The sequence below is a fragment of the Sminthopsis crassicaudata genome, chromosome 2 (genome assembly GCF_048593235.1).
Source record: "Sminthopsis crassicaudata isolate SCR6 chromosome 2, ASM4859323v1, whole genome shotgun sequence".
Classification (NCBI taxonomy): Eukaryota; Metazoa; Chordata; class Mammalia; order Dasyuromorphia; family Dasyuridae; genus Sminthopsis; species Sminthopsis crassicaudata.
The window spans coordinates 223,507,118-223,533,697 of record NC_133618.1 but is presented as its reverse complement, the minus strand read 5'-3'; the positions used below and the strand labels follow the sequence as shown (position 1 = coordinate 223,533,697).

Below are 26,580 nucleotides of genomic sequence, written 5' to 3'. Positions count from 1 at the left end.
TTTCTTTTACAGATGAGGAAGCCGAGGCTTAGAGGGACTAAGTGGCTTGCCCAAGATCATATAAATAGCAAATGGCAGAGCTATGATTCAGATCTGGGTCCTCTGACTCTCAGGGAAGCCTCTTCACTGAAGCATGCTGGGGTGATGGCAAAGTAGGATGGACAGGCAATAATGGAGATATTATTTCAGGCTGGGACTAAACTAGACTGCTAACGTTTTTAAATACCTTGGCTTGACTTGACTATCTCCAAACACAAAGGCAAAATTGATTTAATGTGTGTGTGACAAGTGCTTACATGTCACTGACAGCAGCACATTAAATAGGGATTATTAAAAAGAAAAATGTCTAAACCGCTTAGATTATCACCTCCATCCTTCTAGGAAACCAAGTGTGTATCTCTCCTGGGCTTCTAGTCTCTCATCTCTACCAGCCTCCTGGCAGGTTTTATACTTGGCCTGGTCTCCACAGAATAATATGGTATTAGATAAATCATTTCATCTATGCTCTTTAATTTTCCCTAAAGCTTTCATGGGAAATTACAAAGGCACAACTTCTTCCTTCTTCGTCCAAGTCTCAATCAGAGGCACTCCGGTTCCAATAAGGAGAGACTTCCTCCTTTCTGTGAGCCCTGACCTGTGTTCAAATAGCATATTATTACCTGCTGGCAGAGTATAGCTGCTGAAGGGACAACTTTAACTGTAAACCCTTTGTAGACAGTCAGTGCTAAGGGAATGCTTCATATTGTCTCAATTATCCGAGGAGAGCACAAAAATAAAATTTCCAAATCTCATTTTAGCCATTCACTTCAAGTCTCTTTACTACTGTTTTTTTTTTTTTTTAAACCAGAATGTCTGCCAAGAATAAACTGGAGGCCATCCAGAGGAGGGCACTTAGGATGGGAAAAAGCTGGAAATGATGTCATTGTGAAAGATCTGGGGATATATAGGCAGGACAAAGGGAGTCCACAGAGGATATGATGGGTGTGGCTGGAGTGTGTGACATACACATAAAATAGGTTGAGTATCTCATTTCTACCTGGTAGACCCCAGCTGTCTTCAAATATCTTCCACATAAGTCACGTGGAAGAGGAACCGGATTTATTAATGTGACGCCAGAAGATCAATGAGTGGATGGTATAGAGAAGCCAAATTCAGTTCAATTAAAAGACAACCCTTGTAATATTTGGAGCTGTCCCATGATGGGACAGGATCTCTCATAAGGTTATAGCCTCTAAGAAAAGGAGAGAATGGAAGAGCCATCTGCCACTAATGTCACAAAAGGCGTCGCTTTGTTGAATCCTGCATATATCTTGTTTGCACACAGGCTTTCATTTGACTATGAGCTTCTTAAGGCCAAGCACCATGTTTTGACTTTTTGTGTCTGGCCTAGTGCTTAGCATGGAGCCTGGTTCATTGTAAGTGCTGAACAAACACTTGTTGACGGACTGACTGAATGAATGGAGATTGACTAAATGGCTTCTTAGGTCCTTTTCAACTGGGAGGATCTATGAGCATTAGAGTTCTAATCGCTTCTTTCTACTCTTTGCCAGAGATACCATCAGGTCTCATAGCAGTTGTGAGACATGAACTGGAGCAAGAGGGTCTGACTAAACCTCATATAAAGAATTCACATACTGAGTAATTAGTAGCCAAAGAATCCCTTAAGGCGGTTGGGGATTACTTTAGCAAAAACCTGACTATTTTTGATATATACAGACATCTTAGGTTGGAATTTTTGGAGATAAGAATAAACCTTTCATATATTTAAAGGAGGTAAATGGGTATTTATTTTACATATTTATTATAATAAATATATGTAATTATAATATTATCAATATTGATAACTATTATTAGTGTTCATCAGTAAGCATTTAATATACCTGCCAGAAACTGTGCTAAGTACTATTAACATAAGAATGGAAAGTAATTAATTCCTCAGGGAACTTACATTTTATTATTCTATTTTTTAAAAAATCCAACATCAATGATAATTAAAGTTTTTTTTTTTTTTTTAAATGCACTGTATAGTAGAAATAAAGCTGATTTGGAATCAGAGGATATGGATTCAAATCCTGTCTCTGCCATTTATTCCTTGTGGTATCTAGGGAAAATCTTTTCATTCTGAAAAATGAGGATATTGGGAATGATGATCTTTAAGGTCACCTCCAGCTATAAATCCACAATCCTTTTCTCTGTTCTCATTTCTGCAAAGGGAAGGATTTCTGAAAGAAGCCAACCCATGAGAAATTACACGTTGTTAAACTGAGAGCCCATATTCCTCTTTTTATCCCAATTATTATTATTATAAAATTATATATATATATGCTGAGGATAGTAACCTGAGGTCAGGACTCGAGGCTTGTTCTTAGGAAACAATCCTTTTTTGTGTCTGGGATGGCTTTAGCTCTTACCATGGCTCTGCATTGGAAGCCCTCACTCCACTCACCTCCAGGATAGTGGCAGAAATGCCATAATGATCTAGGGTCTGCCATATCATCTTTCAGGTTGTATTAGCTTAGGTCCATGGCAGCCTTTTGCTTTTATTTAGGAAATAGAGTGAGAGTAAATTGTACAGAATACTTTAAAAAAAAGTTCAGTTTTTTTAAATTAGCAAAAATCTCTCCCCCCTCCTACTGAGAAAGAAAGGAAATAAATAACAAAACCCTCATTACAAACATGTATAGCCAAGTAACACAAATGTCTGTGCTGGCTATGTCCAGATAAACATGTCTCTGAATCCTTTACGTCTCCATCAGGATGCAAGCAGCAGCATGTTCATCTGTGAGTTCTCTGGTTGGTCATTTACACTAATCAGACTTCCTAAGTTATTCAGACTTGTTTGTCTTTACCATATGGTTGGCTTTGGACAAATTGTTCTCCTGGTCCTGCTCATTTCACTCGCTATCAGTTCATACTGGGCCAAACAGGATAATGAAGGATTATGGTATAACAAATTTAAGGCTGGGAGGGACCACTGAGACCATCAGATCTACTGTCCTTCACTTAAAGGGACCTACCCAAGATGGCACATGTATTAAGTGGCAGAAACAGGATCTACAGCTATATCTGGCCGAGTGGAAGGTGGATTTTCTATTTGGCCCCTACAAGATGGGTGGAAGTTTCAGAAACAGTTTTTGGCTTGTCAGGAAATACTTCCCGACAAATGAGGCATCTAAAAATGGGATGGGCTGCCTCGAAAGTCAGTGAATTTGGTTCAATGTTTTACGTGTCTGTATATATAATCTATAACATATAATAAATATATGTATTATAACAAATATATAAAACAGGTTTGGTTCAAAAATTTTTTAAATTTATTATAAACAAATATTATTTATGCCTATTATTTACAAGGTAATGGGAGTTTCTTCTTTTTAAAGGTCTTTAAGTGAAGTTTAGATGGTCACCTTTTGAGATTATGGGGATAGCTGTCCAGACACTGGCTGGATTAGGTAACCTTTGAGGTCTCTTCTGAGATTCTGGTTCTGAACTTTAGACTTTTAAGGGATCACAGGCATGGCACTAATTCCCCCTGGGGATGGGTGATTCCAAATCTCATCCTCAAGGCAAGACACAGGGAGCTGAACAAATAACACACAGCCTTCTTGTGCTCCAGTCTGCTCATGTCTATTCATCTTTCAGTTGGTTCCTTTGTCCCTACCCTTGTAAAGTTTTTCCTATAGCAAAAATCACAAAGACTTTTAGACTAATCAGAGGATTTTGAAAGCCAGAAGTGAGCCAAAGAAATAAGCAGGAATTACACACAAATATTCCAACTGCAGATTTTTCTCAGGTAGAAATGAAATTGTCTGGACTTGAACTTGTCCCATCATCTCTAGCTTGTAGGATTTTCTAACTCTAGTTTTGTGCTCCCATTCCCTTCCCTGTGCCTCTAGCTACGATGGGGTTCTTAATGGGAAGGTACTGGATAGGAATTCGTGTGTAGGGGAACAGTACCTTGGTAATTTGGAATAGGAGCATTCTCCAAGATCCCAACCTGCCACTGGGGCACATGGGGCATGGCCATGCTCTGAATCCATCCACAGTCTCCATCTTCAAAGTCACAATAAAATCCATCTGGGAGCTTTTCTGCAAGGAGAAAGCAGAGATACAGTCAATGCAATTCCAAATCCAATTAAATTTCAATCTTATCCATGTGTATTAGCCATTATTATCTACTATGAGAATGCAAACACCTTTAGAAGGAGGACTGTCTTGTGTTTCTTGTGTTTGTATTCTACTGCTTAGCACAGTATTTTGCATATAACAAATACTTAATAAATCCTCATTTCTTCATTCATCTACTATGTGTACTGCACTATGATAAAAAGCACTGGAGGCACAAATGCTAGCTGTCTCTTCATGATATCTTAGTCCTTCCTAATAGAGAAGAAAGGCAATCTCCTAGTCTGATTCCTACAAAGCTGTTAGTGATTTGTGATATCACTGATTCATTCACTTATATATTCACCCACTTAATAAGCATTTATTAAATGCCTACTGCTAGGCACTGAGTAGATTAGCAGCTTCCTGCATTTTAAAACAGAACATCAAGGAGTGGACAATGGTTAATTCAAAGAAAGGAGTGAATTAGCTGTAGAATTCCAGGTACCACAATGGGCAAATAGGGAAAGGGATTTTCTACAGAAAGCCCCTCACTGGCTTGTTTCCAACCATTCCCCAGAAGAGACTTTCCATTCTGCCTAATTAGAAAGCTAACCTTGCAAAGAGGTTACCATAAATCTTTGCTCCTCCTCAGACTTGCCCTGGGCCGAGTGTCACAAGGTGAGACCCACAAAGATGTCTTCCTCATGTAACTTAGCCTGGTGCAGGTGAGAAGGGAGGTGAGATTTAGAGGGAGAATCCTGGGTTTGAACTGTGGCTCTGTCACTTACTATCTCTGTGATATAAAGCAAGTGATTTCCCTTATCTGGACCACAATTTCTTCCCCTGAAAAATAATCTGGTTGGAATAAATGACTTCTAGGTCCAATTTAGCCCTGGAACTATAACCTATGAGCAAGAGGGCTGACTTTGAGAAGTATGTGCCTGTAAAATGGTCCTGGAGACTTCTTCAATGCTCCTTTATTCGCAGGCTCTGGGATGGATACTGACTCCACATAGTAAATCTAGACCTAACAGGAGGGCCAAGCCAGTGAAGAATGGGCTCCCACAAGAGGGATGGAACCACATCCCTCCATCCAGAATGGCAGGTTACCCAAAGCACAAATGACATTTCCTTTCCCCCTTTTTCTCTGCTACTATAGAGAGGGCCCCTCTCTCTTTCTGGCTGTGACAGTGCTTCAGGGAATTATTACTCATCCTCCCCAACCTCCTGCCCTGTTTTTCTGGGCTTTTCACACAGAGGCATAATCATAAATTAAAACAAGTTGTCACTGACTTTGAACATCTCTTCCCATTTATATCCCACTGAAGAAATCATTTCCTTCCTGAGCCCTGTGTGAAGTTCCTCTGATGAAAAATCCAACAGTAAAGGAAAAAATCTTTCTGTTTTATTTTTTATTCCCCCTCGAGGGGTCTCCCATCTACTTCACTTTGCAGCAGCTAACTGTTAGCTGGAAGGAACCCCTGCTGTGATGTGCTTTTCAAATATAGAGCTTTGCCAGGCGTGGGTTATAGGATGGCTATCCAACAAGGGAGCTGAGACTCTTAGGAGAAGGGGGCTGGGCCAAGGGCCCCCATTTTCAGTTATCTGTCTTCTTTTTGGAATGTGGATTCAAGAATGTTTTCTGGAGCATTGATACTTTGGGCAGAATATCACCATCAGGAGATCACAGGATTTGCCACTTGTTAGTCATGTGACTGTCTCTCTAAATCTCCGTATTCTCATCTGCAAAACAGATTTACCTTGCCTAACTAACTTGTAAAATTGTTGTGAGGATCAAACAACATAGTGAGAAATTTATACAATGAGGAAAATATTTTGAATAACAATAACTAGCATCTACATAGTAATTGCAGATTTACAAAACATTTTGCAAATATCTCATTTTGTTCTCACCATGACTCTGGGAGGAAGCTACTATTACAATCTATCCTTATTTTGAGGATGAGGCAACTGAGACTGGGAGAAGTTTAGTGTCCAGCTAGAAAGGTCTGAGGTTGGGTTGAATTCAGGACCTCCTGGCTTGGAGCCCGACACTTTCTACTGCACCACGGCTGCCTCTTTGCAAAACAGAAATGTCCAAATGAGTGGAAGTGTCTATAGTCCTGGGCTCATCAGTCACATAGATCAGGATGCTGGACAGAGATGATGAACTATAACGATCTATAGGCATAGGCCTACTTTCCTGATCCCTTTAAGATGTTAGGAGCATACTCCAGCCCCCAAAAACTTATGTTTATTTTGCATATTCCTATATATGAATACACTGGCTCAAGTTCCTCGAGAACAGGGGTCATTGTATTCTCATCTTCATAAGTTTAAGCTTAAGACAGAACCTGAGACATCATAGGCATGTCATCAATTTTTCTGAATGATTCATTATAATCAGGGGAAATAATAGTAAAAATGTTTAAACCACTCTTCTTCCCAGTCTTTTACAGATGAGGGAACTGGGGATTTAATCATTTGGAAGTTTTTTCTGTCTTCAAACTTAGATATGTGTCTTTGTATCTTTTACCCATTGGTCCAAGTTGAACGTTCTGGGGCCAAGCAAAAGCATTCTACTGGAATGCTGGATTCTAAGGAGATCTGAGCAAAGTTACCATTGCTCCAGTCTGTTTTGTTCTGGACCCCTGGGCTTCTTCATGCAGGTTAAGATCGGGATTATCAATTTGGAATCGGGAGGAATAGGAGAAGTCATCTAATCCAGCCTCATTTCACAGATGAGGAAACAGTCAACAAAGGCTAAGAGACTTGTCCATAATCAAGTAAGAAATAAGCCTCAAGACTGGGATTTAAAACACGTATTTGGATCCTCAATCCAACACTCAAATCTACTGTACCATAGCTGGCTGCCTCATTCTGGATAATAGACAGTACTATGGTCTGTGGGTTTTGCAGGACAGACTCACACTATAAACCATTATAGAAGACCCTAGTTTAAAGCAGTGTTTCTCAACTTTTGGTAGGTTTTATAGGATAGAATAGAGTAGAATAAGGTGGGATAGGTTTGGGTAGGATAAGGTAGGATAAAATGAAGTAAGACAGAACAAAGTAGAATAAGGTAGAATAAGATAAGGTAGGATAGGAAAGGGTAAGACTGCAGAGGATAAATTAGAACAGAATATTCTAATACAGAATGGAACTTCACAGGAAAAGCTGCTGGTTATGAGTCATTCTGAGTAACATAACTATAGACCTTTGATTATCTTTTGCTGGACTCTATGGCAGAGATTGTCATTTGGTACAGAATACTGAATAGAAGCAACCAGACATTTGAAATACTGGTTCCTGTTTATATAAGTATATAGACTTTACCAAACATGTTCTTCCTAAAAAACTTAGGAAGGAGGCAATGTGAGAACTATTATGTCCATTTTACAGATGAGGAAAGTTGAGGCTCACGGAAAATAAATTAAACTGTCCAGTACTATACAGCTAGGAAACTGGTAGACTGGGACTTATAACTAAAGCTTCTGATTTGAAGATGAGTGTCTTTTTTAAAAAAAAGTTAATTTAAAATGATATAGCATATTATCGTTTGTTAAACTGGGAAAGCCAATGAACTCAACAGAGATTTTTCTATGACCACTTCTAACACAGGAAACAAAAAATTCATATAGCTATTTTTCATAGTTCATCAAGGTTTTCAGAGTGCTTTCATATGTATTATGTCACGGTAAGTAAGATGAAGGTACAAGGAAGCCAGAAAACCAAGGCGATAAGTTTCGGTTTTCTCTTCTATAAAGTGACAGGGTTGAACTGAGTGACTTCTGAGATGACCCTTCCAATTTTAGAACTAGATCTATAGGCCTGCGAGTTAATAAGTCAAGGATGTGTGTGTGTGTGTGTGTGTGTGTGTGTGTGTGTGTGTGTGTGTGCGCGTAGTCCCAGCTTAAAGCTTGTTCTTTTTAGTTTTCCAGTTTCTGCTTTGCTGTAACTTCTGACCTAATTCCTCTTTTGTGTGGCTGAATGTTCTTTGGAAAAGAGATGTCATCTTGTCGATAAGAACAGTGTGGCTGAGGAGCCAGCGGGCACGGGCTCTCACTCTCAGAGCCCGCAGAGAGTGCCTGAACTCATTGCATTCTCCCCGGGATGAGACCCTGCTTTGGGAGAAAGCTCATGGGGCACTCTGTGACAGGCCGGCTCCAGCGGGCTCAGAATCCTCCTGGCTCTGTCCTTGACTTGTACCGTGACCCGGAGCAAATCAATTCCCTCCTCTGTGCCTTGGTTTTCCCATCTGTAACAAGACATGACAAAGCTGACTTACTTCCCAGTGGGGTGGATGGTGAGGAAGAGGCAATATCGATGGATGCCCAGAGCTTTCCAAATACAAAGCTTCATAACCTTGTTAAGAGAGGCTTCTGAGGACGCCGCCTGGATGCAAACATTCACACGTCCTCCCCCCCACTGGGTGACAGTGTCTGTCTTCATTTTATTAGAGCAGATGAGCACAGTAACCTAAGCCATAGGAACTCGATTGGGAAGGCAGTGAACCGGGACTCCGAGGCAGCGGCACTGAGGACTTGGAGCAACCCAGTCTTTATTAAATGTTTTAAATTAGGAACAATGTCACAATGTGAAAGCTGGCTTCCAGATTCTGTTTAAAAATGAGCTGCTTTCTGAATTACAAAGGAAAATTCTCATTTGGCTCCTTTAAAAATAAATGAATAATAAGCTTCTTTCAACAGGAACCTGATGATTGGGTAGATGGGTAAGGAGAAATTGGGCAGAGCTGCCTTGTGGAAATTTGGCTCAAGGTGTCGGTGTCTGCCTGTCCCACCAAAGTGAACCAGATGCAGAGCAGAAATGGGCGATCAGCTTAGATCATCAAGGGTTGTGGTGAAGGCAAAATCAGGACTTTGGAGATTAAGGCTATCCATCATAAATGAGCTGTGGTGTGCTGGGCCAAAGCAGATGGAATATTATTGCTCTGTTCTGGGTTACTGCTAGCAGAGGTATGGAAAATCATCGCAGAAGCATTGATTCAGACTTGGACAGGGCATCAGTGACCATTTAGTCCAACCTTTCTTTTCAGAGATGAACAAACTGAAACTCGGTGAAGACAAATGTTTTCCCAAAAGTCATATAAGGTCATAAGTAGCAGAGCCAGGCTCCAAACCAAGACCCCGTGACTTCTAATCCAGCACCCTTTCCACTAATGCAAGAAGAGTTTAGGATTACAGAACCACTGATTTAGGGATGAAAGGGCCCTTCAAGGTCATCTAGTTCCACCCTTTGTATTTTACAGGTGAGGAAATGGAAACACAGAGGCTGTGAGCTTGAGAAGGTCATAAGAGAAAGAGAGTGAATGGTTAGAGGTGGAATTCAAATCCTAAACAAAAACCGAAGCGTTCCTATCCTCAACTACTTTGTAGTCTACTGGGAGAAATGGAATAACATTTTCCCCCTAACCTGTGATTTAATTATTGCAGGAGACTCCTGATGATCAAACTTCATTGATCAATACAGAGATCAAGCACGCTTTATCTTCATAGACTTAGGAAGATGTCTAGGGCTCTGAAAAATGAAACAGTCTGCCTCGGGTCATTCAGGAAGTGTTCATAAGAGGTAGAGTTCAAATCTAGATTCTTTTGGATTCTGAGGCTGGCTTTATACCTCCTGTGCCACTGGGTCTCTCAAGCTGCGTCTACTGCAAAATCTGTAAGTCTGTGACCAATCTTTATTTGTTCTCACCCCTAGTCGCAATAATAGTAAGGCTATTTTCTGACTTCTGTGTAGCACATTAGGCGTTACAAAGCATTTTTCATACATATTGCCTCATTCCACCCTCTCAATTTCTTCCTCTCAATGAGGTAGGTGCTGCCACTGATTAGCTGCCACTGATTAGCTTTGGTAATGGCTTTCTGAGAGCATGTAAGCACAAGATGCTAAGAGGTTCTTTAAGCTACTCTATGTGAAAGCTTTCCAAAGGTTCAATGTCCTATAACTTCCACAACTGATTGTAATGTTTCCATCCTTTTTGATCATGCACCTCTAACAATGGTCTTTTCCTCTGGTCCATATGCTGGAGGTGAAGGACAGAAGGAGAGGGAAGTTCCCCAAAGGTACTTGCACAGCTGCTGAGGTCAGGTTATAATCGAGCCACACTCAGAAACTGGGAGGTTTGAGACTTGGGAGTAGGGATGGAGCAGGAAAATACTAGGCTGTAATGGGAAAAGATTAGGTCTCGCAATTCTAATAGACTTGGGGATGGAAAATGCAATCCACATCCAGAGAGAGAACTATGGAGACTGAATGTGGATTGAAACACACTATTTTCACCTTTTTGTTTGTTTGCTTGCTTGCTTTTTTCTTTCTTGTGTTTTTTTTTCACTTTATTTTACTTGCACAACATGAAAAATGTGAAAATGTGTTTAAAATGATTGTATATGTTTAATCTGTATCAGATTGCTTGTTGTGTTACAGAAGGAAGAGGTAAGCGATGGAAGGAAAAATTTTGAAATATAAAGTCATACAAAATGAATATTAAAAACTAAAAATGTAAAATTTAGGTTTGGTTGTATTGGAGAAAAGGCTTATAACTGACTATCATTGGGAGGGTGGGATGGCAACCCACCCACAATGGTCTTCCAGGAGGCCTGGCTTCTGCTTTGGAGAGGACTGCTAGAGAATATGGATATTTGACTAAAAATGACCTTAGTGATCACCTAGATCAGTCCCTAGATCAGTCTCCCACATTTTACGGAAAAGCAGTCAGCCACCCAGAGAGAAGGTAGCAGAGTCAGGATTTACTAGAAATAAGAGCTTTAATTTCTAGCAAATGGGGGCTCGGTGTACTTACTGCACAGTTCTCCCTCATCCTCGCCCTCCGAGCAGTCTCTCTGAAAGTTGCAAGCCTGCCCCAGGTGGATGGCTGTTCCATTCCAGCAGGTGAAGGAGCTCCTCAAGGCCATTTTGGAGATGGGCGGCATCCCTGGGAAGGAGAGACATAAATAAGCACGTCAGTTTATGCTGCTTCAGACACGTGTGTGCTTTATGGGGGATCTCACAAGGCTGAACTTCTCGGGTTTGGCTACAGAGTTGGAGGACCTTGTGTATTCTATATAACAACTCACATTCAAGACAGCATTTCATATACGTTATGTGCACATCTAGCACTTACCTCAGTGCCTAACGCATAGTAGGCATAAATATTTACTGATTATCTCCTAATAACCCTGTCTCTTCATGATAGGAAACAAATCGGGTTAGGTGACTTGCCCAGGGTCACACAACTGGCAAGTCTGAGGCTGTATTTGAACTCAGGAAGATGAGTCTTCTCCTATATATCCACCGAATCCCCTAAGGCACCTGGCTGCTTGTTAAATAACTAGAGCAATTATTGCTGCATTTTACAAATAAGGGAACTGAGGCCAACTCAGATGTATTGACTTGTTTAAAGTCACCCAAGTAGTGTTAGTGCTGGGAAAAGAACTCCTATATTTTGTTCAGGGTTCATTACATTACTCAGATCTGTAACTAGGGTGGGGCAAATGGGACTTTTCACCAGGATACCAATTTTAAAGTGTTCTGACAGCACCTACAATCCATCATCAGGTTAGAAACAATAGAACTTAGCAAGTGGCAAGAAAATTGGCAGGAAAAATAAGTTGAATAAGAAGATTCAAGATGGTGGATTGAGGTACGTTTTCCCCTTGCCCTCATGGTAGCCCTGTGCTGGTATCCGGTATCTGAGTTTACATTTCACTGGGGATCAGGGTTGAGAGAGGGACATGGCAGTGTTGACAGGAGAGTAGGGAGCCATTAAAAATTCCTTGAGACGTAACAGAGACACAGCCTGAGACTGGCCTTGGGTGTGGAATGGGTTTAAGGCAGCCTTCCATTGACACTCCTGTAGAACAACTCCGCTGTTCTCTAGGTTTCCTCCCTTCCCAGAAACCCTCACAAACCCAGAGCTGCAGAAGTAATAATTGTAATGCAGCAGTATTTCCTTCTCCTTAACATCTCACAAGGATCTGCACTTAGGAAGAACAGGTGGACGGGCACAGATTTCTCTTTACCATATGAGGAGCAGCAGCCAGAACAGAAGAAGTAATTTTATGATGATATGAGGAAATCCTCACAGATGTTGCATGGGGGAAACTCTGTGTGTGTGTGTGTGTGTGTGTGTGTGTGTGTGTGTGTGTGTGTGTGTGTGTGCCATAGTCTCAGAGCACAGAACCAGGAACAGTGGAGGGCCCTTCCAAGGAGGCCTTTTTAGGCTTGATGTCCAAAACCCAAAGGAAACCCGAAACTTTCTAACCGTCAGAGTGATAGAAAGAACGAGCTACACTGGGAGCACTGAGCTTAGCACAATGCCCAGCATGTTATAGGAGCTTAATAAATGTTTCTTGGATCGGACTGAATGTTCCTCTTTATTTATCAGGTACAAACTAGATGACGCCCTCATTGATTATAATTTAGTGGGGATTCCTTTTCAAACATTGATTAGACTAAACATTCCCCGGGGTTATTTCCAACTTTAAGATTCTGCTTCTGCAATCATGGGGTCCCTTTCTACGACCCATTAAATGGCATCCCCCTTTCCTGATCTTCCCATCTCCCCAAAATACGAATATGCTCCATGCTGCTTGGGCTGAGCACAGTCAACGTTACCTGTTCAAACTACTAGAAGCAGACACTGTGTTTGCTAGAGCCTCCTCACAGCCTAACACACAGAACCTTCTTGGTCTGACCACAAGGGAATATGAAGGGCTGGGCAGAATTAGCTCCGACAACCAGGATTCTAGGGTCATTAGGAAGGAAAAGAAGGGGGGAAGAGTGGACCCATACTCACTGAACCTACTGTATCTTCCTTATTGATTTATGCAGTGAGCCTGATTCCAGTTCTGTCCATCTAACTTGGCTATTATCAGCATCTATAGAGCTGAGAGGTTTTAATTTTAAAGTACAAAAGATCTACAGAGAAATTTTTTGAGGATGTGTGTCTAAACTTGAATGGGAAAATTATACATTTATTTACATGGACTTTTAATTAAAAGTTAGTCTTTCCTTTATGAATTTTAAAAAATATTTTCTTAGAATATCAGAACAGCAAAGGGATCCACGGCATAAATAGACAAAGAATCCCTAGACTAGAGGCCCCTCAAAAGACCCTTTCAGCTCTAAAATGCTGGGATTTTCTTTCTTGATGTAACCTAGGGGAAGTCAGAGCCAGCTGTTACGTTGACCTTCACTGCCCCATCATCTCTTCTCCAACCTGTCTAGAGAGGTCGGAGCTCACTCATGAATGGCTCTTAATGTCACACATAGTTTGGAGTTCATCCTGGATGTAACGGGGAGCCAGTGAAACTTCATGACTGAGTCAGGGAGGATTTGTGCCTCTAGAATATCAGTTTGGCAGTTGTAAGAAGCAGGAGTCCGAGAGGGCAGAAGTGAGTCAGGAAGACTAATCAGTGCAGCAAGTCCCCTCAAGAATTGGTGAGGGTGTGAATTAGGGTGCTAGCCTGGTGAGTAGAAAGAAGAGGAACATGTGACAGGTTATGGAGGTAGACTAGACCAGAGTTAGCAACTGATTGGATATGGAGGGATCTTAAAGATGCAGACTTGAATCTTCTTCATCCTTACTTCTCCCATATCTCAGGATCCCAGGGTTCCAGTGAAACCCATTTCCCCTCAGCTCTCCTCCAGCTACCTAAAATCCTTGCCAATCCTGTCTTATCTCCTTGTGCAAGGTGAACACAATAATCTTTCTGCTGGTGACTAAATACCCTGGAGAAATAAAGGTTCTGGGTAATTAATAATCAATTTATTATGCTAGCCAGAAATCAATAAGTGGATAGCCAGTAGTTAGTTGCCAAAGGAGACTCCGAAAACCTTAAATACCTTCTGAAGAATTCCCCTGACAAGAGAAAATCAACCTTGCTTGGTGGACATTTAATGAGGAGGTGGACTAAAACTGGTTTGCTCATTAGACTTAGCAGCCTCCAGCAATCTGGCCAGGGGAGAGGCCATTTCCATGTAGACCTCTCTTGCAGGTTTTGTCCTTCATGAGTTGTCACCGTACACTCCAATGGAGGGGACCAAGGACAGGGGTTCCTTCCCTCAGGGTTAACCCAGCCTGGATTATTTTTTATGCTTTAAACAGAAATGAGTTCTCCTAGTTGGGTGGGGCCCAGTCTAAAGCTGCATGGGGTCCTGCCCAAAATTGATGAACACATGCCTTGAGGAGTCAGAGAAATCTCATCCATCAGCCATGCCCTCCAGAGGCTGCCTGACATTAACAGAAGTTGGGCCTTTACAGAAAATAGGAGGGGAAAAAGTGGATCACAATTAATAACGAGGTATTAATATACTAGTACAATATTAATGCACTCATTTTTCTAGCACCCTCCATAGAATCAGAATGTTAATTTTTGCACAAGTGGTTTCATTGTATGCAGAGATGCTGATCACCAGACCAGACACTGATGAGCTTCTGACATTCCTCCTTGTGAGGAATAGGAAAGAAAGGCAGCAAATGGAGTGTAGAAGACAGAGAGATGCACTTGGATTGGAATTATCCCTTAGATACATCATAGCTGCATCATATTGGGCAAGTCATTTAACCTCTCTTAGCACTCACTTTCCACAGTGGTAAAACATAAGGGTTCTACCCTCATGTTTCTTCTAGCTCTAAGAAGCTATGATCCTGTGATTAATTCTCCAAACAAAACACTTATTTGCTATAAGCTATGCAAGGTATTGGCCATACAAATCTAGCTAGTCCCTACCTTTAAGGGACTCATGATTTAGACAGAAAATGAGGTACGTACACAAACTACAACTACTATAAAAACAAAACCTCACACAAAAGCAAAAATGAAAATAAGAACTTAACAAATACCATGTACAAGGAAATTGTATCATATCGTGCAATTCCTATTAAAGAAATTTTCTTAGAGAAAAACGCCTGGGGCCAAAGTTAGCAAGGAAGTATCAAAGAGACCCTTGCTTACTTGAAAAGGGATTGCTTTAACTCTTTTACATAATTTTAATTTTGTGCTTTGATTCTCTACTTGTTGGTTCTGTCACCTGGGAAGTCTGAAAATGGCATTTTCTTCCTGGCTGGGCAACTGGTGCCATTTGGTTCAGAGGGACCCCCCTTCCCTAGCCCTTGGGCTGGAGCTGATGCTGTTAGTTCTACGTCTGGCAGCTGGGAGTGTTTCACCTGGACCACAGCAGCCTTTGTGCTCCGAGGTAAGACAATAGTCATGACTGGCCAAGTGATAGATGCTTGCAATTATGTGTAAGGGACTAGGCAAGATGCTGGAAGTATAAAGATGAATATATACATATATATATATGTTATATATATATATATATATATATATATATATATATAATTTCCCTCTCTCTCTCTATATATATATAATCAGAAAAAGGAGCCAACATGGTGGAATAAATGTAGAGACTTGCCTGACTCTCCCTTAAGCTTTCCAGATGTCTTTAAATAATGACTCTAAACAAATTCTAGAGCCACAGAACCCACAAAAAGACAGAGTAAGACAATTTTCCAGCCCAAGGCAACTTAAAAGGATAGCAGGAAAGGTCTGCTGGTCTAGGGTGAGAGAGGAATCCCATCCAGGACCGGACATGCCAGCATAGACTGGGTTCCAGTAAACCAGGAGCAGGGCTCAGGCAATTGAATCAGCGACAGCAGTGGCAGTTTCCAGACCTTTCAGCCCATCAATGGTAAGGGAATTGGACCATGAAATTTAAAGGGGTTCTTCTGCTGGCGCCAGGGGCATAACTGCTGCATTGCATATACGTGGATCTGGATCACAGTCCTGGGTCTTATCCCAGTGTGAGAAGAAACCCTGGTTAAGGGCAGAGAGGAGTGCTTGTGGTTATTCACAAATAAGCACATGGTATCTGAGAGCAATACATACTTTTTCCTGGATTATATCACTTGAAAAGCTAAAAACTTACAGGTCCCTAGAATTACCTCTGAAAATAGCTGCACAAAAATCTGAAGCTTGGGACAGTGTCCTCTCTACTTGGGGAGTCCAGCTCCACTATAGCAGAGTTAAAAGTCAAGAAACAGATTGGAAAATGAGCAAACACCAGAAAAATCTTCTGATCAAAGAAAGTTACTCTGGGGACAAGAAAGATCAAAACATACATTCAAAAAAAAAAAAAAGACAACAAAGTCAAAATTCCTACATGCAAAGCTTCAAAGGAAAATATGAATAGGTCTCGGGATATAGGAAAGATCAAAGAGGATTTTAAAAATCAAGTAAGAGAGGCAGAGGAAAAATTGAGAAGAGAAATGAGAGCAGTGCAAGAAAATCCTGAAAAAAGTCAATAGATTGGTAAAGGAGGCAAAAAAAAAATACTAAAAAAAAATAATACCTTAAAAAACATAATAGATCAAATGATAAAAGAGGCACAAGCATTCACTGAAAAGAAGAATTCCTTAAAAAGTAGAATTGTCCAAATGGAAAACAAGGTACAAAAACTCATTGAAGAAAATAATTTCTTAAATGTTAGAATTGAGTAAGTGGAAGCTAATGACTTAGTGAGACATCAAGAAAAAATAAAATAAAATGAAAAGAATGAAAAAATAGAAGAAAAATGTTAAAGATCTCATTGGAAAAACAAATGACCTGGAAAATAGCTTCAGGAGAGATCATTTAAGAATTACTGGACTGAAAATCATGATTAAAAAAAAGATCCTAGACATCATTTTTCAAGAAATTATCAAGGAAAACTGCTCTAATATTCTATAACCTCAGGATAAAATAAAAATTGAAAAAAATCCACTGAACGATTCCCAAAAGCTCTGTATTCTACTGATTGCGTGCACCTCTGGGCAAATACACATGCCTATTTAGATGTTTATGTGTGCATGCAAATATATGGCTATATGCATTTATCTTGAGCATATATACTATATATTTGTGGCATGCATATATACACATGTGTGCATGTGGATATTTTCATATATGTATATGCGCGTGTATATGTGCCCATGCATGCACACATAGGCATAAATGTAAGCGTAATTTATTAGACATACATGCACATATATGCACAAATGTATTGTAGCATATTAGGCTCTGTCCTCTCTCTTGTGCTACAACAGCAGGTCCCAGAGTTTTTCCCTTACTCCTGCTTTCTCTCTTTAAATCAATTCTTAAATCAATTTAAGCATATAGTCAGCATCTACTCTGCACTAAGCACTCAGTTATTGGGGCTGTAAGTCAAAAATAAATCAGTCATTTCCCTCAAAAACTTTGTATTCGACTGGGGATGGGTGGGGAACAATGCAGCCACTTATGCAGATGATGATGATAGCTAACATTTGTATAATGCTTCTGGTGTACCAGACACTGTGCTAAGGGCTTCACATAAAAAAAAAAAAAAAAACTCTCTTGATTCTCACAACAATCCTCAGAGGTACGTGCTATTATCATCTCCATTTTACAGATGAAGAAAACTGAGGTGAAGAGCTGAATAACTCACCTAGGTTCACAGAGCTAATAAGTGTCTGAGGCTAGATCTGAATTCAGGTTTTCCTGACTCCAGTCTTGATCCACTGCACCACCTAAATCCAAAGTAATTTAGAGAAGAATGCACTAAGAAATAAGAGGAAACCTATTTATTGTGTGCATGGTATTTGACTGAGCTTTGAAGGGAACTATCAGTTTCAAGGGGCAAAAGCAAGAAGGCAGACATTCCTGAGCAGAAGACAACCTGTACAAAGGTAGGGAGGTGGGACATGAAGAGCACAAAGTGGGTCAGATCACGCGGAGAGCGGGCTATACTAAGAGAGGACCTTTTGTCCTTCCCTGTCCCGAGCCGGAGCCTGCCTCAGAGAGGGATCATTGTGGCCCTCAGTGCCTCTTCCCCCTCCCAGGTCCTGATGAATCTCATCTCAGTTGCCCCGAGTTCCCCCTGTTCCTACTCTTGGAAGCTTGTGCTTAGGGCCAATCTCATTAGATGGCTGCCCAGTACTCTGATCTTTACTGCTGGCCCAGGCTCAGAACTAATGAGGTGTGGCAAAAACAACCGCTCTGTCTTCTCAAGCTCCTTTTTTATGGGTCCTATAAATTTCAGGGAGGAAAGTCTCCCTAGTGCATTGTTTAATAAAGGAAGCTGAAATTCCCATATAGGGACCACTCCGGTATGAAAACTCCTGGTGCAGCCCCGCTGGCTGCTGCTGGGCTATCCCAGGGACCAGAACAAGACGGGGTAACGGGGAGGCAGAGGGGGCAAGGAGCTGAAGAAGGCATTGCGGCTGGAGGAGCCAAGCCCAGAGACCAGGGGGCTGCAACCCAATTGGGCAGCTTGACATGATGATGATAATGGAAAGTGATACAGGATGGGGAGGAAGAAGATGAGTACCAACCTTTACATAAGGGTGGCAAAGTACTTTTTTGTGCCATAATTCACTTGAGCTTCACAATAACCCCGCGAGCTGTACCGACTTGGCAGATGAGGAAGAGGAAGCTCAGAGTGGTTTATGTTCATAAGAGAATGACCTAGGATTTTGGCAGCATGGCAGAACTCTCAGTATGGCAACTCCCTCCACTTGTGTAGATTACAGCCAGCCTATGACCTACTAGCTAATTCCCAGATAGGGGCCTAAGTCATTTGCCTAGGGTCATAAATATAATAGGGGGAGTTTCTGACTCTGTGCCCAATATTCTCTCTCCTAGACTCTGCCTGCCTTGAATGAGGAGGTTTCCCCTAGAAAACATCAAACCCTCCTCTACTCCCTCCTTCCTTGATGGCTCCAGAAGAAGCCGGCGTTATGAGAGCTCACATTTCTCTGGTGCTGTCATACAAAACCTAAAAAAGCTGCAAAAGTAAGGCGAGCAAATATTGCTATCCCCCTTTTACAGACGAGGAAACTAAGCTTGAACGTGCCTTATCCACAGGTACCTAAGTAGAAAATGATAAAATCAAACAACAACAAACAACAACAAAATTAAACCACAAAGCTGGAATTCATTGCTGGCATATTTTAGCAGAACAATCCCAAACTGACGCTTCGCTAAGTTCATGATTTGGTACTTTTCTCCTCGGGCACTGGTTCCATGGTTTTGTTGACTCACAGCCAGTGGATCCTGGGACGTGACTGAAGCTGGGCGAGGAGGGACTGAATGCAGGAGCAACGGGGAGAAGGGGCAGGAGGGCAGCAACGAGCTCTAAGCCAAGAGCCCTTTATTGATTCATGGAGTAGGTTTGGGATCCCTTATGGAAGAGTCTGGGGCGCCAGCAGATGCCAGGAGATGGGTGGCCACGCTGCCTCCATGGACAGTGGTTTCCACACACAGGTGGAGCCTCAGAGGATCAGAGTCCAAGATGGAGGGGTACAAGTGCTCCTCTCCTCCAATCCTCTATTTTTACAAATGTAGAGACTGAGAGGAAGCAATTTGACCAAGACCACGCAGAGAACCATGTAGGCTCTCTGAGCACAGAATCGGGCGATTTCCAATGCTGAGGGAATTCCAGCTATAGGCAGGGGCTGCCCAAGGTGACCTCCTAAGTCTCTCCTGAGCCCGGGATTCTATAAAATGGTTCTAGAGCTTATTCTTTAGCTCAGGCAACCATGACAATCGGTCCTCATGAATTCCTTGTTAGGAAAATTCTTGTCTATGAGGAATCTACTTAAGATCCTCCCTTTAAGTGTGAAAAGCCCTTGGAGGTCATCTCAAAGGGCTCAACCCTCTCACTTTACAGCTAAGACAACCAAGACTCGGAGAGGTTAGCGGTCCATGCTTGTGCATCTAGTGAATGTCATGGGCAGAGTAAGAACCCGTGGCCTCCTGACTTCTGGAAGTATAACCTTTTGTTCATGACATCATTTTTGTTGTGCAGTCATTTTTTTCAGCCATGACTTTTTTATGACCCATATAAAGGATTTTTTTTTTTGGCAAAGATCCTCCAGTGATTTGTTATTTGCTTCTCTGTTCATTTTACAGATGAGGAACTGAGGCAGACAGAGTTAACTGACTTGCCCAAAATCACATAGGCAGGAGGGTCTGAGACTTGATTTGAACTTGCTAACAGTAATTCCAGGCCCCAGCACTCTATCTACCCCCACTAGGTTCCATATGTTACCTCAGTGATAGCAACCTTGGGAGCAAAAGGCCTCCTAAGCCCTGGGAATCTCTGCATCAGGAGCCATGTTCTCTCAAAGGAAATGAAGGGGATCTATTAAAACATCTTTGGGGGCTGATACAGGTGTCCTTATTTGCTAGATATTCTAATATCATTAACACTGGGCTTGTTAATGCTTTGCATTATTAATCACTTTCCCCTGAAATTCCATCTTTTCTTCCTTGCTAAAACAAACTACCTCCTGACCTGAGCTGTTTCACTCCAGAATTCTAATGTGACCCATCTCCATCAGCTGTCACTTGGTCCCCCCAACAGCCCCCTCTAACCACCATGATGCATTTGTTGGCCCATTTATCTCTTCTCTCGATGGAGACTGTATTGGCTCAGATTTGCATTGCACATGTGTGTGGCACAGGTCAGGTTACACAAATTGCTGTTCTACACTATGGATGATTTATTGAGTTCACTCAGTGTGAGTTATGCTTTCCCTTTGCTTTTGCATTCAGAGCATAGAAATATAGTACTCACCCTACCCCCCATGTCTCCTTTGCGCACATAAGTATGCCATAAGTGTTCCTGGAGACTGGATTTGAGAGTCAGCCTTTCTTTAAAGGCACAGTAAATTTTCAGCTTAATTCGTGCTTAATGACTATTTCTTGGAGGGGGGCCCCCTGTGAGTGTATTAATGTGAGGGATTCCCAATATGGAAACTTCCTTTACTGAAGGAGATTGGCAACTACTCTATAATTTACAGATTTCAGTGCACAGTTCTAGAAATGGAAGGACCTTAGAGATCTTCTACCCATTTTACAGATGGGAAATGAAGACTTAGAAATGAGAAGTGATTTGCCCAAAGTCATATACTTTTAAGTAGTCAGTAGCTTTCTCTGACTCCAGATTCATTGAATAGAATTAACTTCTGGACAAGGGGACCTTGATCTGAAATCCAAAAGAAAGGGAGCTAAAGTTGAAGCTGACCAGCTGCTTTTGGAGGCAGAAATCAGGCATTTTCCAGAGAATATGGAAGCTGGAACTTGGGCATTATTTGTAGGAGGGACTGCATGGCTCTTAACATTTTATCATTCAGAGAGCAGATTTCATGAAGACAGGCCATTCAAGCCCCAAGCTGAGAAATTTCAAGGAAAGAAGGATAGATGAGGACTTTAGGAAGATATGGTCAAATAAATGTGGTTAAGCCAAAAGCTGCTGTTTCCTCACTGACATTAATGGGAGTGTTTGAGGCCTGGAGGCTCCATAAATTAACCCCAGTGGTAAGCAATTCCAGTGAGAGCTTGAAGATTTATAAATTATTGTGCTGGCAGCCTCCTTAGGCAATAGGCAAGTCCAGCTTCCCTTACTAAAGAGAAGAAGAACTGACCCAAAGCAGGGAATGCTACATCTGGAGTCAGGAAGAGCTACTTCTCATTTACTCCCAGTTTATCCTACTTCTTACGGTGATGATCCACATCACTGAAGGGTTACAACCCCTTCTAAGCCGATGTTTCCTCATCTATAGGATAAGAGATAATCAATCCTATTATACCTTCCTTACAGAACCCTTGTGAGAATCAAATGAACTAATGGCTATAGAGTGCATTGTGAAACTTCAAAGAGGAGAGAAATGTCAGCTGTTATTATAAATGTCAGTGTTCCCTATCCAGCAATCAGCACAGAGGACTAGCACTAGCATTAGACAAAAACAGATAACACATAAAATTTCCCAGGGGAAAGGGAGTTAAAGAGTGCATCTAACCAAATCCACAAACACAAGAATCTTTTCTGTAGCATCCCTGACAAGTGTATTGAAGCACTCCTCAAAGTGAGGGGGTGAAGAAGGCCCTTCATCCCACCTCTGACAGCTCCAGTGGTTGGAAGTTTCTCCTTTGCAATTTTCATTCATGCTCCTGGTTTAGTGTCCTCCAAGGCCAAGGAGAACAGCTCTAAAATCCCTTTTTCATGAATACTCCTATAAATGGCTACCATCTGTTCCCCGGATCATAGGATCATAGATTCAGAACTGGAAGGGACACTTGAAGTCAGCTAATCAACCCCCTTTATTTAGCAGATGAGGTCTAAACAGGTCACCCAACTTGCCTGGTAAATGTATGAAATTGGGACTGGAAACTAAGTCCTTTGACTCCTCTTCTTTAGGTTAAATATTTCAGTTCTTCAACCACTTCTCATAATTCTCATGATTTAGTTTTCAGTCTTCTCATCATTTGATTTCATTCATTACCAGTTTTCTTAAAAGATCAGCATAGTAGAACTTTTTCCTCTCCAAACTCTGGACATTTAACTTCTCTCAATTTAACCTAAGATGCACTGAGTAACAGAATTCTCCTTCCCTCCCTCCTCTTCTCTCCCTTCCTTTCTCTTCCTTTCTTCCTTTCTTCCTCCCTTCTTCCTTCTCTCCCTCCATTCTTTCCTTCCTTTTTGCCTTCTTTTTTTCTTCCTCTTTTTTTTGCTGTATGATACATTGTTGTCATATCGATTCTAAATTCACTAAACCTCCTTTCACTAGAACAGTTATCTAGCCACACCTCCTCTGTCCTATACTTATAAAATTGATTTTTAAAACTCAAGTGTAGATTTTTATATTGATTCCCATTACATTTCATCTTGTTGGATTCAGCCCATCACTCCAGATCTATTTGGGCACCCATCATCTAACATAGGTGCAGTCCCTCCTAGTATCATATCATCTGCAGATTTGACAAGCATGTGTACCATCTTTCAAGTCATTAATAAGAATGGTGACCAATGAACTGGGGCAAAAGATCGATACTTAGACACTCCATTAAAGGTATTTGAGGTGTCACAGTTGATAGAGCTTGGGACTTGGAGTCATGATGGAAGAAACCACTTGTCATCTCGTGACTGTGCTGTGAGAACTTCAGCAAATTACTTAATCTCTCTAAGCCTCAGTTCCTTATCTTTTAAATGGGAATAATAATTTTTATATGACATGCCTCATATATTTGGTAAGATGTGAAAGCTATCAAATACAAGATTCAAAAGGTGATGCAGTAGATAGAGTGCCAGACCAGGAGCCAGAAAAATTCCTCTTCCTGAGTTTAAATCAAGCCATGAATACTTACTAGCTGTTTAATCCTGGCCCAGTTATTTAACCCTATGTACCTCAGTTTCCTCATCTGTAAAATGACCTAGAGAAGGAAATGGCAAACTACTCCAATATCTTTGCCAAGAAAACCCCAAACGGGGTCATGATAAGTCAGATAAAACTGAAAAATGACTAACAACATTATCTACTATGTGCCAGGTACTAGGGATGTAAAAACAGATTCTTTCTCTTAAAGAGCTTACATTTTACTTAACAGAAACAACATGCACATAGGCAAGTGATTATAAAACAAAAGTATGGATTAATTTTTAGGAAAATCAAGAAAGGTCTTTTGTAGAAGGTAGAGCTTTAGTTGAACCCTTAAAGATTCAAAGAGGCAGAAAGTGAGACAGGAGATAAAGGACCAGAGGGAGAACAGGATATTTGGTGTACAGGGAATAGCAAACAGGCCAGTTTGTCCTTACAACTATTTTGAGAATTCCATTAATTAAAAATTCCCTCAGAAGGCTCTAACACAGAGAAATTTGACAGGCTAATGGGAAAGATCCTTCCATTTCTCTGTCTATATAGGTAAATATTTACCCTATGTATGAATAGAACCTATTCATAGTTTCTGCAAAAGTCAATATACAAGAAGAAAAGTAATCTTTTATTTTCGACCTCTCTGCTCCATTCGTTACCAATTGAGCAGCTTGATCTTTAATTCCTGACACTGGTCAGTCAGTGTGGTCCATGGATGCCACTCTCTTAAAAGACCAAACTTGGCTCTGAGTCTTGGTTTGAGACAGTTCAGAAGCTTCAGTCCCCTTTCCTAACTAGGATCACCTGTGAAAGGAAGGAAGCTTGGAATGACTGCTCTAGGAAAGTGAGTCTGATTTTTCTTGGGGAAAAGGACACTGGTCTCATTAAATAAAAAGGCCTATAGGGAAGATAAAAACCACGCCTATGGTTTGTCTAATGGTTTTTATAAACTCTATAACTTTATAAAATAAACATTTCATTTATCAAATTCCTGTATCAAACCAACCTTACAATGACTTGTTTCTTTTACCATGAATAAATGAGGAAAAAATACCATCTCCTTCCAGGTAATAAATAATATTCTCTTTATATTCCCAGCATGTAGCTAAGTGCCTGGCATATAGGAGGTGTTTAAGAAATGCTTTGTTTATTGGTGATTGATTATTTGTTAACCCCTAGAACATGTGTGATCCTTGTTGGTAAAAGCAGTAGCCACAGCAATGAAGTCTCCTAAACTGGAAGAATTGAAGCAAATAATAATAGTTTACCCTTGTATAGGTTTTAAAGTCTAAAAGTATTTCATACATATGGATTTTGAGCCTCATAACCCCTCTGTGAAGTAGGAATTACTAGGATTTATCGACAAATGGGGAAACAAGTTTGCATTCATTCAAGGTCACAAAACTAGGTAATAATAGAGCTGGGAGTCAGACACAGGTTTGTTTTTTTTACACTGGGCCCAATGTTCTTTCATGATGCTTAAAGATATCAAACAATATTAATTTACTCTCCTTTCATTCAAAAAAAATAAATTTGGAATTTTGAAAAAGTTCAAAAGGATGAAGCTTTTACAAGGTTCTTTACACAAAGGAAGAGTTTTAACCCTAGGGCTTCTGATTAAATTTGGTTAAGTGTGGCTTTCCAGTCGATAAGCATTATGTATTCCTTTCTGTGGTAGATCTCTGTAAAGATATTTAAACAAAACTTTTTTTTTTAAAGTTCTTTGTTTGGAGTTTAAACAGTTCCTTTATTTGATGGCTGATCCTTTTTCCAATTAGAATCACGGCTTCCTAATCTGACATTTATCTTCATTGTTTCACTGAAAATACACACCAATAATTTTATTTTTAATATTCCAAATGACCTCTGAGTACATTTTATCATTAATCTCTCTGAGGATGCTTGGCATTTAACCATTCTTCATTAGGGCTCCCTATAAAATGTGTCATTTTCTTCTCTGGTTTGTTCAGTAAACAAGGAACAATTCTAAATCTCACCTTGGAGAATTAATTTTCATCCCCAACCAATTACAGCCCCAACAGAGACCACTGAAGGGACCTATTTTTAAAACATGTAGTAGGGGAGGGGAGAGGCTGGAAATGAGAGAACAAAGGAAGCAGGATGGCTTGCTGGCTTTTGAGAAGAAAAAAAAGAGCTAGCCTGTCAGTGGGTACTGTCCTTTGTGGACAGTCTGCTTAGAAGAATGTAGTATGGATACGGTAGGGATGCACTATATTGTGGAAAGAACCCTGGTGAGTACCCTCTGATCCACTGATAGGACTACAGAGACTGATAAAGTGAAGAGGAAAAGGACCTGTGTGTACAAGAATATTTATAGCAGCACATTTTGTTATAGCAAAGAGTAGAAATAAAATGGGTGTCCATTAATTAGGAAATTGCTGAATAAATTATTGTATGTGTTAGAACCATAAGAAATAAGGATTATAATGGATTCAGAAGAATATGGACACATTTGCAGGTAGTGATAAGGGGAGATAATTTACATGATGACCACAGCAATAATGTGAAGGGGTACCACTCTGAAAAAGACCTCTGAACTCTGAACAATTAAAGTAGTGACCAATCGTGACTTCAAAAGCCTGAGGTTGAAACACACCTTTCCTCCCTCGGCTAAGAGGTGAGTGATTAGGGAACCAAACATATTCACAGACAAGGATAAGGTGGTGATATATTGCACCCAATTATACACATCTGTTTTAAGAGAATCCTTTTATTGGTGAGGATTGGAGAACAGAAAGGAAAGTGGTTTGATGATCAGTAATAGACATGGGAAAAATAAATGTTATATTTTATTCATGGAAATTAATTTAATGGTAAGTGGTTCCTAAACAAGATTAGGTGGTTTTATTGATTTTCAATATTATATTTTCAAGATTTATGATGAAAACACACTTTTTGCATCATTGTAAATTTACTATTATGATTCAATAAACTATTCTTTATAAGTAAGATAAAAAAGATTTGTAGGTAATATAAAAATAAAAACACACACAAAAAAGGATCATTGGACTTGCAATTAGAAAGGTTGGTTTGAATATTGGCTCCATTATTTTTTAGACATCAGGCAAGTTACTTCTCCTTTACCTTCAGTTTCCTTATCTGCAAAATGAAACTATGGAAAGGCAGCATATCTTCAGAATCAGGAAGCCCTGGTTCTGATTTTATCTTTGATAGGTGATGGCTATGTGACCTTAGGCAAGTTACTTAAACTCTCAATGTTGCAAATAACTCTCTAAAACTATGGATGAATTGTCAGT

At 40.6% G+C, this 26,580-nt stretch overlaps 1 protein-coding gene across 1 annotated transcript in view; it reads right to left on the bottom strand.

Moving 5' to 3' along the window:
• Nucleotides 1-26,580, bottom strand: part of LOC141552722 (ALK tyrosine kinase receptor-like) — an 895,621-nt gene that overhangs the window by 27,513 nt on the left and 841,528 nt on the right. The window contains exons 6-7 of the mRNA XM_074284745.1: nucleotides 10,931-11,062; nucleotides 3,958-4,089 (exon numbers count right to left, since the gene is read on the bottom strand). Of these exons, the coding sequence (XP_074140846.1) occupies nucleotides 3,958-4,089; nucleotides 10,931-11,062 (264 nt within the window). The remainder of the gene's footprint in view (nucleotides 1-3,957; nucleotides 4,090-10,930; nucleotides 11,063-26,580) is intronic.